At 48.9% G+C, this 11,705-nt stretch overlaps 2 protein-coding genes across 3 annotated transcripts in view; one reads left to right on the top strand and one right to left on the bottom strand.

Annotated features, from left to right (window-relative positions):
* NUP188 (nucleoporin 188) overlaps positions 1–8,573 on the bottom strand; it is a gene marked incomplete at both ends in the record, with an annotated part of 41,621 nt that extends 33,048 nt beyond the window's left edge. For both annotated transcript variants that reach the window (XM_084236107.1, XM_084236106.1), the window contains 3 exons: positions 908–981; positions 2,889–2,943; positions 8,542–8,573. In XM_084236107.1, coding sequence (XP_084092233.1) covers positions 908–981; positions 2,889–2,943; positions 8,542–8,573 — 161 coding nt within the window. The remainder of the gene's footprint in view (positions 1–907; positions 982–2,888; positions 2,944–8,541) is intronic.
* Positions 8,574–8,978: 405 nt separating this feature from the next.
* Positions 8,979–10,708, top strand: DOLK (dolichol kinase; the record flags this gene model as incomplete). The annotated part of the gene is made up of 1 exon (XM_084236755.1): positions 8,979–10,708. The coding sequence occupies one exon, from the start codon at positions 8,979–8,981 to the stop codon at positions 10,593–10,595; it is 1,617 nt and encodes a 538-aa protein (XP_084092881.1). The 3' UTR covers positions 10,596–10,708.
* Between the last annotated feature and the right edge of the window lie 997 nt (positions 10,709–11,705).

Here is an 11,705-nt window from a genome sequence, read left to right on the forward strand (position 1 = left end):
AATATGATAATGATTAACTTGTTTTAAAAATTCATATATTCTAGATACATAGTAAAGTATTTACAGATAAATAACAATGTTACCTCAAAATAATTATGGAGGGCTTTTGGTGGTGGGTGTGGTGTGATAACACACATTTGCATAAATAACCCTAGGCCCCTAAAACATTTGTATAAGCCAGTGTTCTTCAGTTAAAAATTTTAAAAGCAAAATAATTGTAGGGGAAGGATTAGTTCTTCACTAACCTAAGAGGATGAAGACGGAAGGTGAAGAAGTAATAAAAATCAACAGTTGTTCCAAAGCAGAAGGGAAGTGAGAGTAGCTTAAGCACTACAATGTGCAACAGGATAAGATCCAGACAAGAAATTAGATAAGAGTCTAGGCCTATCAGGTGTATCCTCTTTTTTATAGCTTATAATTTTTGTTTTCCACTGCCCAGTAAAAAAACAACCAAGCTATATATTCAACCAAAGAATAAAAACAGTACCTATCTCAAAGGGCTGTTGTCAAAATTAAGTTAAGATATGTCAAGTGCTCAGGAGAATACTTGGTGCACAGGGACACCACAGAAGCACAGCTGACCACTGTGCGCTCTTCACCAGCACTGGTGCTCACAGTGCCTCGTGCAAACGTAACTGACCGAATGATGTTTGAATCTTTAATAAATGCTCATCCCCAGACATGAGGGTTATATACTTGGATCTGGTAATAGAGCATCTCTCAAAGCAATTTCCCTTTCTTTCAACAGACAAAAATGTGCCCTACTATTTTCCCCGGAAACCAAATTATCTTCTAACTGATCCATCTAGCCCAGTATTACTGTAAAATCGCACACGAGGATGGTTTCATGTAGGGGTCTTACTTCTTCAGGGGTCTTACTCTAGACAGATGCACGGAATAGCCATACCTGGGAGGTTTATAGTAAGAAAGCCCCTCTAACAGCCGCTGCCAATGTTTATTCAGTTCTGCTTCAATCTGGTTCTGGAAAAGAACAAGAAAAATCACACAGATTTTAATTAGACTTCAGAATCAAGCTGAGGATAACATATTCATTTGAGTCTTTTTATTTTTTTTTTTTTTTTTTTTTTTTTTTAAATACATCTTTTTTTTTTTTTTTTTTTTTTTTTTTTTTTTTTTATAGAGGCATGCTTTATTTATTTGTTTGCTGGTTTGTTTGTTTGTTTATACATGCACTGGGTACAGTCAGAAGTGCGGGAGGGAGGGTGAGAGAATTCACCAGAGCCAGAGCGGGGAGCAGAGCAGGCAGAAGGACCGAAGTACACTGCTGAGGGGAGCAGCGGGCGGCAGGAGAGGTCTGCGCGCCATGTGGGACCCTCCTCCGGTGGCCGGGGAGCAGCCGGGGATCGAACCGGCGCCGCAAAGGCCGCGCGCAGTTTCGCAACCCAGCGCTCAACCGCTGCGCCACCGGGGAGGCCCCATTTGAGTCTTTTTAATATGCATTTCCCACAGCTGAAATCATTTTGAACCTAGTCTTCTGTGGCCTCCTCTTCTTTTGCTTAACATTCTAACAATGATTTCACTTTATTATAAACATCCGTTCTGGTGGTTGCATAATATTTTATCAAGTGGTTATATTATAACTGTACTGTTAGACACACTGAAGCTGATTCTTCTTTATTTTTTTTTTAATAGAGGCATGTTTTATTTATTTATTTGTTTGTTTGTTTTGTTTATACATGCACTGGGTACAGTCAGAAGCGCGGGAGGGTGAGAGAATTCACCAGAGCCAGAGCGGGGAGCAGAGCAGGCAGAGGGACCGAAGTGCACTGCTGAGGGGAGCTGCGGGCGGCAGGAGAGGTCTGCGCGCCATGTGGGACCCTCCTCAGGTGGCCGGGGAGCAGCCGGGGATCGAACCGACGCCGCAGAGGTCGCCGGCAGCTTCGCATCCCAGCGCTCAACCACTGCGCCACCGGGGAGGCCCTGATTCTTCTTTATTAACATGAATGCTATCATAAAGAGCTTTGCTGCACAAAACTTTTGCAGGATTTCTTCAAGATCTATTCCTAGAAATGGAATTGTCAGAGGAAAGTATATCAAAAAATATTAAGGCTCTAAAACATTCATTATGCTCATTACAATAACAATAACTTACTGTCATCTTAACACTTTCCTCTCATAGGGGAAAATCTGAGGCTCAACAGATAGAACTCTCTTTTATTATATACTTAGAAATATTCTAGAAAACACAGCCTCAGTGATCCCAGGAGGTCACCATTAGGAAAAAGAAGAAAAGTATAAGGCAGAAAAAAAGGCCAGAGAATCTTTCTTAAACTATGGTACCAGGAGGGCATTTGTACTGCTACCCTTAGCAGCTAGTCAAGCAGCCCTGGTATCTTTTTTTTTTTTTTTTTAAGATTTATTTATTTATTTATTTATTATTTATACAAGCACTGGGTACAGTCAGAAGCACGGGAGGGTGAGAGAATTCACCAGAGCCACAGCAGGGAGCAGAGCAGGCAGAAGGACCGAAGTACACTGCTGAGGGGAGCAGTGGGCGGCAGGAGAGGTCTGCGCGCCATGTGGGACCCTCCTCTGGTGGCCGGGGAGCAGCCAGGGATCGAACCGGCGCTGCAGAAGCTGCGGGTAGCTTTGTAACCCAGAGCTCAACCGCTGCGCCACCGGGGAGGCCCAGCCCTGGTATCTTTTTCAGAAAAGGAACCACTAAGCTACAAAGAAAGGCAGAGATTTAGAAAATGTCAGCAGCAAAGTCATAAGATGCACCACATTTCAGCAGAGAGAAGCAGGGCATGCACAGATAATCAAGTTTCAGGAATTAAAAAGTGTTTACTTCCTACTTAAAAGGCAAATGCTTTTGTAAGATAAGCTACATGTCACCATAAAACCCACTCAAGAACGTCACCACTTACCAGTTCTCTCAGGGCTGACCTTCCAAGCAGAATTGTCCATAGTTCTCTACTGCTTCTGAAAAATGCCAGAAAACAGACCTGTTTTGCTCTTTTAGATTATACAAATTTTGACTAAGCTTTCTCATGACTGTCATGTCTACTATCTGAAAGGAAAACTACTATACAAACTTAAAATTTTAAAAAGTGATGCTGTTACATTGTCCTTCTGATATGCAAAATAAAAATTAAATAGCTAAAGTGTAAGATTTTCAAGTAAATCAAGTAGATACTCCGTTAAAAATAAGGGTGATCACCATCCTCACTACACTTCAGACACCATTAACTACAGGACACATGATTACCTGTGTCCTGGAAGTCATCAATAAAACACATTTGACTTATTGGAGGTATTAATTGTAGAAAATGTCATTATTTTAGAATTAATGAAATGTAAGAATGAATTACATTTTCTAAGACACCTCAATTTAGTATTTCTTTCTCTTCCTTTCTCATTAAATTGTAGTAACCTATAGGTAGAAGCTAGAAAAGAACAACATATATTTCAATACCCCCATCACTTGCAGAAAATTTCTAAATGCATGATATAATTCACACTCAATCAAATTAAATCTAACTCATGAATAGCACTATGTTCATTTATTTATTAATGAATTCTGACTAGGTACTACTTGCAGAGTTAGACATGTGAGATTAGAAACAAAGATAATAGTCCTTGCCCCTGTCAGCGCTTCAAATACAGTCCCCATCATGAGTGTACCCCCTCTCCTCCCTTCATCCATGAAATTACAAAATCACATTTATGGGGTATTTTTTTAAGTCTACAATTAAATTTCAAAAAGTAATCATTAGACTCTCTTAAAAAAGTTATAAAAACATAGGGATTATATTATATGAGATCATATTTTTCCAATTATTTGAAATTAGCCCTAGAATAAAAACCTGAAATAACACACTTAGAAAGTCTTTCTGCAGACAGAAGATAAATACCACCTAATAAAATATATTAAAGATTTAACAAAAAATAATTGAAGGTTTTTTTTTTTTAAAGATTTATTTTTATTTATTTATACAAGCACTGGGTACAGTCAGAAGCGCGGGAGGGTGAGAGAATTCACCAGAGCCAGAGCGGGGAGCAGAGCAGGCAGAAGGACCGAAGTACACTGCTGAGGGGAGCTGCGGGCGGCAGGAGAGGCCTGCGCACCATGTGGGACCCTCCTCCAGTGGCCGGGGAGCAGCCGGGGATCAAACCAGTGCTACAGAAGTTGCGGGCAGCTTCGCAGCCCAGCGCTTAACGGCTACGCCACCAGGGGAGGCCCAACAGCTTTTTTTTTTTTTCTTAAAAGATTCTGCTATCAAACAAGACTGGAAATCACCACTCCAGAGTAAGGCAGTAATGTTTTGGAAATATAATGAACAAACACTAATTTCAGGTCCACAACATGATGACGTGACATTTGCACACAGTGGGAACTGATAACCACAGTAAGTCTATCGACCATTTTTTCTTAGCAACTTCCAAACTGGCAATACCATATGGCTGTTTACAGTCCCCATGCTGTACATTACATCTCCTTGGCTTATTTATTGTGTAACTCGAAGTTAGTACTTCTTAATCCTCTTTCATCCATTTCACCCAACCTTGCTCTCCTCTGGTAACCAACAATCTGTTTTCTGTCTCTATTTTAATTTAGATTTTTAGATTCTACATAAAAGTGAAATCATAGATTGTCTACCTTATGTCAGCATGATTATCTTTTTTTTTTTTAATAGAGGCATTTTTTCTTTATTTCTTTATTTGTTTGTTTGTTTTGTTTATACATGCACTGGGTACAGTCAGAAGCGCGGGAGGGTGAGAGAATTCACCAGAGCCAGAGTGGGGAGCAGAGCAGGCAGAAGGTCCGAAGTACACTGCTGAGGGGAGCAGCGGGCGGCAGGAGAGGTCTGCGCGCCATGTGGGACCCTCCTCTGGTGGCCGGGGAGCAGCCGGGGATCGAACCGGCGCCGCAGAGGTCGCAGGCAGCTTCGCAACCCAGCGCTCAACCGCTGCACCACTGGGGAGGCCCAGCATGATTATCTTTAAGGTCTACAAATACTGTTGAAAATGACAAATTTTAATTCTTTTTTTCATGGCTGAATAGTATTCCATTCATATCTTATCACATCTTTATCCACTCAACCAGCAATGCACACTTAGGTTGTTTCATTATTTTGGCTATTATAAATAATGCTATAATGAACATGGGAGTGTATATATCTTTCCAAACAGTGTTTTCATTTTCTTTGAGCAAATACCCAGAAGTGGAATTGCTAGATATATGGTAGTTCTATTTTTAATTTCTTGAGGAACCTCCATATTTTTTTCCAGTGCCCATGCCAACTCACATTCCCAACCAACAGTGCACAAGGGTTCCCTTTTTACCACAGCCTTGCCAACATTTGTGGTTTATCAAGTAAGAAACAATTTCACACTTGTCACTTTAAAACAAAAATGTGATTTCTCTGGAAAAAAATTCTCATCGGCAAAGTCAAGTCATAAAGTGTCATGTTATAAAGTGTCAAAACTAGTAATATCTATTGAAAATGAGTTCTGATAACAACAGCCACAGTTTATTTCGTAGTTATGTCAAGCAACCTGGTAAGCAGGTACTTAACATGTTGTCTGACTGAATACTGACAACTTAAGAGGCAGGTACTATTATTAATCCCCACTATCTCTTGAGGAAACTGAGGCATGGTTATGTAACTTTCCTACAGCTACAAGACTAATATATACGGGACTAAGGGCTTAACAAAAGGTTTGCATAACTCCAAAATTTAATCATTACATGACACTGCCTCAAGATGCACCCAAGAATCCATCTTGCAAGCAAACCTGCGGTGAAAGATTCTGTTCTACATGGCAGATCATACCATCATACCCTTAATAAAGTGGCTGGCACACAGGAGAGATTCCAAAAATACATACTGATGAAAGATTATCAAAGGAGAATGATACTGAGTCCATTTAGACCTGCAGTCTAATTGGAACAAAAAAAGAGAAATTAGAGGGGGAAAAAAGCAAATACTATGGACTTAAGTGCCAAGAGAAGCCAGAATAAGGGGGAAATGGTAGTTTATCAGCAAGGGAATCTTTGGGGAAATGAGTCCCTTACTGGCTCAATTCCTACAGATTTCATGGTCTAGGAGTAACGGTTATGTACAAGTAAGTCTTAGACATTCATGGTGTTCACCATGGGAATGACAACGGATGTTAGTCAACTAAATAATCAGCAAGCAGGTAGAAAGCACTAAGGGGCATGAGCCTAACAATGAGAACTACAAAGGAATACACCACATAAGACAGAAAAGAGAAGAGAGAGATCACCAGGAACAGATCCCAGGACCCATGAAAGAGCACCTCAAACTGGGACCTGAAAGTCTGAGCAGGTGATTTTCAACAGACAGGCTAGACAAGGCTGGAAGAGCGAAGTCTGATCCAAAGCCTCGAGGAAATATCTTCTCTGTATGTACAGTGTTGTTCACTGATTTGCACAATGAATTAAACTACTGAGGGAAGAAACTAAAGTACAGAAATTAAGTAAGTTGGTTCAAAGGTGAAGTTAAAAAGGTAAAAAAAAAAATTCTAATGTTCTAACAATAAGAAAATCTGTTCCTAAAAGAGCTGGAGTAAATGGGAAGTGGAAATGATCTTCCTTAGATCACAGGATTGGAAACCTTTGAGTTAGGAGTCTGTACAACAGTCTCTACAACGGAGTCCTTTTGAGCGAAAGCTAAGACACAGCCAAGCTACTCTGGGACAGTTCTTTCGAGAAACACAGTTCTATTCCACATGGAGAAAATAAATAAAAGCCACTGCACAGGGGTGCTGACTCTGCAGCAAGCTTTTCAAACCACAGTTCTGGTTTTTTTTTAGCATGCATACCACTCAGACTTCCACAAACACAAGTGACACCCCAAAATGCCAACATTCCAACTGACTTTCTGCTAAGCCCTGAATGCTATTGATGATTCAAAAAGAGTAACCCATTTTGACTAGTGCTAACTCATACTAAAACACACAATAAAAGACAAGAAAATTAAATAATCACTATTTTTCTTACAAGCTTCATAGCCACTCAATACTACTCTGAAAAGGATTCACTTTTGGACAAACAGGCTCAAATGTAAGGCCCCCGGCTGAAGTCACCTGCACAGCAGGAGGCACCAGAACAAGCTCTAAGTTTTCGCTTAGTCCAGACCTCTGGGCATGTCAAACGGGAGGCTGGTGCTTAGTAAGGTCCCAACTGCTAGAGTAGCTTGAGCCTTCCAATAAGAGAGGAAATGCGCAGAGCAGTGCCTAAAAATCCTAGTCATTTTTTCCACCTTCAGGTAGGAGTTTGATAGGTTCCCCAAGATGATCAAAGCATCTTTTAGGCAAACCTACGCTCTACTTCCCTTGTTCTCATTCATTAAAGAGCACACCTTCCTGTACCCACGCTCCACAATGAATGAAATAAGGGCAAGGAAGGAGGGCACAGTGACCACAACCCCGCCGGATATGAAAGCTGACGCGACCCCGCAGAGGAGGTAAAGGCAGACTGGTCATGAGAAGGCTCAGTGGAATTTCAAAGAAAACCCCACTTGAACTGAGGTGAAGGAAGTGCTATCCGGGACGATGGGCAATATGTGTAGCAAATAGTCACTGAGTCTTGCACATGCTCTCCTGGATGTTGGGGTCGCAGCGGTGAACAAGACGACAGAAAGTGGGGAAACACAGCCTGCACCGGGGCAGTAGGGTCCAGGAGGCTGGAAGGGAGCGCGGAAGGCACTGGAAGCGCTCAGGTGGAAGAGGCAGAGCGGCGGTCGTGGGAAGGCTCTGGAGTCGGCAAGACTTGGAGTCTCGCTTCACACACTGAGAGAGTTCTCAGCCCGGCGGGTCTGCGAGTCACCCGCACCACAGGGCGCCTCCGGGAGCGGGGAGACGCCGGGGAGTTAAAGCCTAGAAAGCTTCGCCCGCGCCCCGATCGGCGCGCGGAAGCGCTCCGGGAAGAACAGCAGGTTTCTTTTTAAAACTTCATCATCTTGACCCCCAGGCCGGCCGGTGCCCGGGCTCCCCCGAGGGCTGGGGGCCGTCGGCCGCGGAATCCACGCACGCCCAGCGAGGAGCTGGATGAATGAAAGGCGGCGCGGGGAGAGGACAGACACGGCAGGGAGGTGCTCGGCGCCACCCGACAGGGCCCCAAGCGAGAGCACATGGGAGCCCGGGGAGCGCCCCGGGCAGGGCGCGGAGGCTCCAGGGGGGACCCGGGGGGGCTCCTCCCGCGACCGCCCAGCGCCCCGTTGCGCCTCGAGGAGCGTCAGGGCCCGACGAGGAAGGGCGGGGGCGCCGAGGGACGCGCGGGTGGGAGAGAGGAAGGGAGGGGCCTGGGTGGGGAGACGCGAGGCCGGCGCCGAGGGCGGGGAGAGGCTCCGGCCCCCGCCGGGAGAAGTCCCTCCGGAGCCCCGCGCGCGGGGACCGTTTGAACGCAACCGCCTCCCGTCTCCTCGCCCGTCCCCCACAGCCGGGCTGCGGCCCGCCACCGCCGCCACCTCCCGCCCCCAATTCCCGCCCGGCTTCCGCTCGGCTCCGACCCGCGCCCCACAGCCACCCCAGCCGACTCGGCCCGCTCCGCACCTCACACACGGCCCGCCGGCGGCCGCCGCCATCTTCGCGCGCGCGCGCGCCCCAGCCCCGCCCCCAGGCGCGGGGCCCACGTGACCGCCCGGCTCCGGCCGGCGCGTGGGCGTGGCTGTCGGTCACGTGACGGCGGGGCGTGGCCAAGATGGCGAGGCCCGAGGAGGTGAGGCACCCACGGCGAGCGCGATCGAGGCCGTGAGGGAGGCGGCCTGGTGGCGACGTCGGCGCCGCTGCGTAGGCGGGGGGCGGCGGAGGGCGGCGGAGCGCCAGCTCCCGGGCCGCGGCGTGGTCTACGGCGGCGCCTCACCCCTCGCGGCGGGAGGACGGCGGGAGACGGTGCTGGCTGACTGACGCTGCCGCTCGCTACCTGGCGGGACTGAGGGGCCCGGAGCCCACGGTGTCCCTGGTCACCTCGGGGTCCCCGGCCTAGAGCTATGACCCGAGAGTGCGCCCCCCCGGCCCCGGGGGCTGGGGCTCCGCTGAGCGGCTCGGTGCTGGCAGAGGCGGCGGTGGTGTTCGCGATGGTGCTGAGCATCCACGCAGCCGTCTGGGACCGGTACTCGTGGTGCGCCGTGGCCCTGGCGGTGCAGGCGTTCTACGTCCAGTACAAGTGGGACCGGCTGCTCCAGCAGGGAAGTGCGGTTTTCCAGTTCCGAATGTCCGCGAACAGTGGCCTCCTGCCCGCCTCGATGGTCATGCCTTTGCTCGGACTGGTCATGAAGGAGCGCTGCCAGGCTGCGGAAAACCCCTACTTCGAGCGCTTTGGAGTCGTGGTGGCGGCCACTGGCATGGCAGTAGCCCTCTTCTCGTCAGTGTTGGCACTGGGCATCACTCGCCCGGTGCCCACCAATACTTGCGTCATCTCAGGCTTGGCTGGCGGTGTCATCATTTATATCATGAAGCACTCGCTGAGCGTGGGAGAGGTGATTGAGGTCCTGGAGGTCCTGCTGATCTTCGTCTACCTCAACATGATCCTGCTGTACTTGCTGCCCCGCTGCTTTACCCCCGGGGAGGCCCTGCTGGTACTGGGTGGCATCAGCTTCGTCCTCAACCAGCTCATCAAGCGCTCTCTGACGGTGGTGGAAAGCCAGGGGGACCCAGTGGACTTCTTCCTGCTGGTGGTGGTGGTGGGGATGGTGCTCATGGGCATCTTCTTCAGCACCCTCTTTGTCTTTATGGACTCAGCAACCTGGGCCTCCTCCATCTTCTTCCACCTCATGACCTGTGTGCTGGGCCTAGGTGTGGTTCTGCCGTGGCTGCACCGACTCATCCGCAGGAACCCTCTGCTCTGGCTTCTTCAGTTCCTCTTCCAGACAGACACTCGCATTTACCTCCTGGCCTACTGGTCTCTGCTGGCCACCTTGGCCTGCCTGGTGGTACTGTACCAGAATGCCAAGCGGTCATCTTCTGAGTCCAAGAAGCACCAGGCCCCCACTATTGCCCGGAAGTATTTCCACTTCATTGTGGTGGCCACCTACATCCCAGGTATCATCTTTGACCGGCCACTGCTCTACGTGGCTGCCACCGTGTGTCTGGCAGTCTTCATCTTCCTGGAGTACGTGCGCTACTTCCGCATTAAGCCCCTGGGCCACACTCTGCGGAGCCTCCTCTCCCTCTTCCTGGATGAACGAGACAGCGGACCACTCATCTTGACTCACATCTACCTGCTCCTGGGCATGTCTCTTCCCATCTGGCTGGTCCCCAGACCCTGCACGCAGAAAGGTAGCCTGGGGGGTGCAAGGGCCCTAGTCCCCTATGCGGGCGTCCTGGCCGTCGGGGTGGGAGATACGGTGGCCTCCATCTTTGGCAGCACCATAGGGGAAATCCGCTGGCCTGGAACCAAAAAGACTTTCGAGGGGACCATGACGTCCATATTTGCTCAGATCATTTCTGTAGCTCTGATCTTAATCTTTGACAGTGGCGTGGACCTCAACTACAGTTATGCGTGGATTTTGGGGTCCATCAGCACTGTGTCCCTCTTAGAAGCATACACGACACAGATAGACAATCTCCTTTTGCCTCTCTACCTCCTGATATTGCTGATGGCCTAACTGCGGCGCAGCAGCGAGGGGGGAAGCAGACACAGAGAGGATGGAGATGGTCTGCACGGCCGCCAGCCACTTGGGTGTGAAGAGCCAAGGAGTGAAAAGTAGATTTGATTTTTCAGTTGATTCAGATTCAAAATAAAAATCAAAGCTCTCCTGGTTTTCGTTTTACTGATATTTAAAAAGCAAACAGGCTTAAAGGGTAGCACAACTCAAAAGAACCCGAGTGTGCTGTCAGGCTCCCCTCTCCCCCTGAGGGTCCCAGAGAGGGCCCCAGAGGGGGCCCCAGTGGACACTGGAGGAGGTCGAGCAACAGTTCGGTAATCCTCCAGGGCTGGTGCCGAAACTAGTGTGGTCAGAATCCTCCTTGAGTGTGACTGTGGGTGAGCTGCTTAACCACTCTGAGCCTCAGTTCTCCAGTCTGCAAAATGGGAATGAGAGCCCTCACCTCTGGGGTGTTGTGAGGACCTGGGGAGGTGAGGTGTGCGGAGTCTCCAGCCCAGGGCTGGTCCACCATGGGCGGTCAGCAAGGGTAAGTCCCAATCTCATCTCAGCAAACAGCCTGCAAGCCAAGGGGGTTTATGGATTGTAGTTGGAGGCCAGCGGGACCTTTACTCCCCTTCATTTGGAAGAGAACGCTAAGGGAAATGGTCTAGTGCTTGTGGTTTGTCCCTCGAGGGCTAGAAGAGCTGCAGGGGGGAGGTGGGACGGGCTCTTTGCATGCGTGAGGGAAGAGGATGGGGTCCTGACCTGGCTCCGGTTTCAGCCAGTGCCACTCCCACCTCAAGGCCTCTGCTGCTGCCTGCTGACTGCTGCTGAAGGATGGGCTGGACAGCTCAGGGGCCCCTCCCAGAGCCCTCACACCAGCCCCGTGGAGACCAGGGTTTGTCTGTTCTCTTCACAAGAAGTGAGAGCCGAGGGGCTGGCAGTGGCCCTCCTGGGGCCCCTGCTCGTCTTGCTCTCCAGGAGGGCAGCCACCTGTGGTCTGGACTGCCTGGTTCCCCAGCGCAACCTCTGCCAGCCTGGCATGTAGCAGGAACTCAGTAGGTGATCAATGAATGGGTGAACACTCCCCACCAGCGGGAAGATAGCACAGCACTCCCCAAGCGCAGACAA

Source organism: Talpa europaea (assembly GCF_964194135.1).
Source record: "Talpa europaea genome assembly, chromosome: 7".
Lineage (NCBI taxonomy): Eukaryota > Metazoa > Chordata > Mammalia > Eulipotyphla > Talpidae > Talpa > Talpa europaea.